At 66.5% G+C, this 704-nt stretch overlaps 1 protein-coding gene across 1 annotated transcript in view; it reads left to right on the top strand.

The window, feature by feature from the left end:
- Positions 1 to 250: 250 nt before the first annotated feature.
- SCFD2 (sec1 family domain containing 2) overlaps positions 251 to 704 on the top strand; it is a 407563-nt gene continuing 407109 nt past the window's right edge. Inside the window, exon 1 of the mRNA XM_025198344.1 lies at positions 251 to 404. Coding sequence (XP_025054129.1) covers positions 251 to 404 — 154 coding nt within the window. The remainder of the gene's footprint in view (positions 405 to 704) is intronic.

Raw genomic sequence — 704 nt, 5'->3', positions numbered from 1 at the left:
ACAGCAGCGTCCGGGGCCGGCACCGTGCCCAGCCGCTCCCTCGCCGCCTCTGTGCCACAACTCGCGAGAGCGAATGGATCCCCGAGACTCCACGAGACGTGACGACAACACCCAGCGCGCCTCACGATCGTAGTGGAAAGCCCCGTGGTCCGAACCCGGCCAGAAGCAGCAGCAACCACGCGGCGGCACCTGGGACTTGTGACTGTAAGTCACTTCCGTAGGCGGTGCTTCTGAGGCAGGTGGCCCGCGCATGCGCAGCACACCTGCTACACCCCCTCCCCCAGCGCTGCTGAAACGCTTGGAACAGTTCCTTACGTCACGCCTCCACGCAGCCGGAAAGCCCCGTGGTCCGAACCCGGCCAGAAGCAGCAGCAACCACGCGGCGGCACCTGGGACTTGTGACTGTAAGTCACTTCCGTAGGCGGTGCTTCTGAGGCAGGTGGCCCGCGCATGCGCAGCACACCTGCTACACCCCCTCCCCCAGCGCTGCTGAAACGCTTGGAACAGTTCCTTACGTCACGCCTCCACGCAGCCAATCGGAGTCGGCAGAGTGTTCACTGCGTCATATTCCCGCGCCACCCAGCCGGCCTTGCAGCACGTGTGCAGTGTTGTTGCTGTCAGCGTCCGGTTGGGGGGTTGCCTCGGTGCGTGCGGCTGCGCGCCCCGCGCCCGGCCTGTCATGGCTGGGCGGGCGAGAGAGCGTC

Source organism: Alligator sinensis, unplaced genomic scaffold, assembly GCF_000455745.1.
Source record: "Alligator sinensis unplaced genomic scaffold, ASM45574v1 scaffold134_1, whole genome shotgun sequence".
Lineage (NCBI taxonomy): Eukaryota > Metazoa > Chordata > Crocodylia > Alligatoridae > Alligator > Alligator sinensis.
This window is presented reverse-complemented; position numbering and strand designations above follow the sequence as displayed.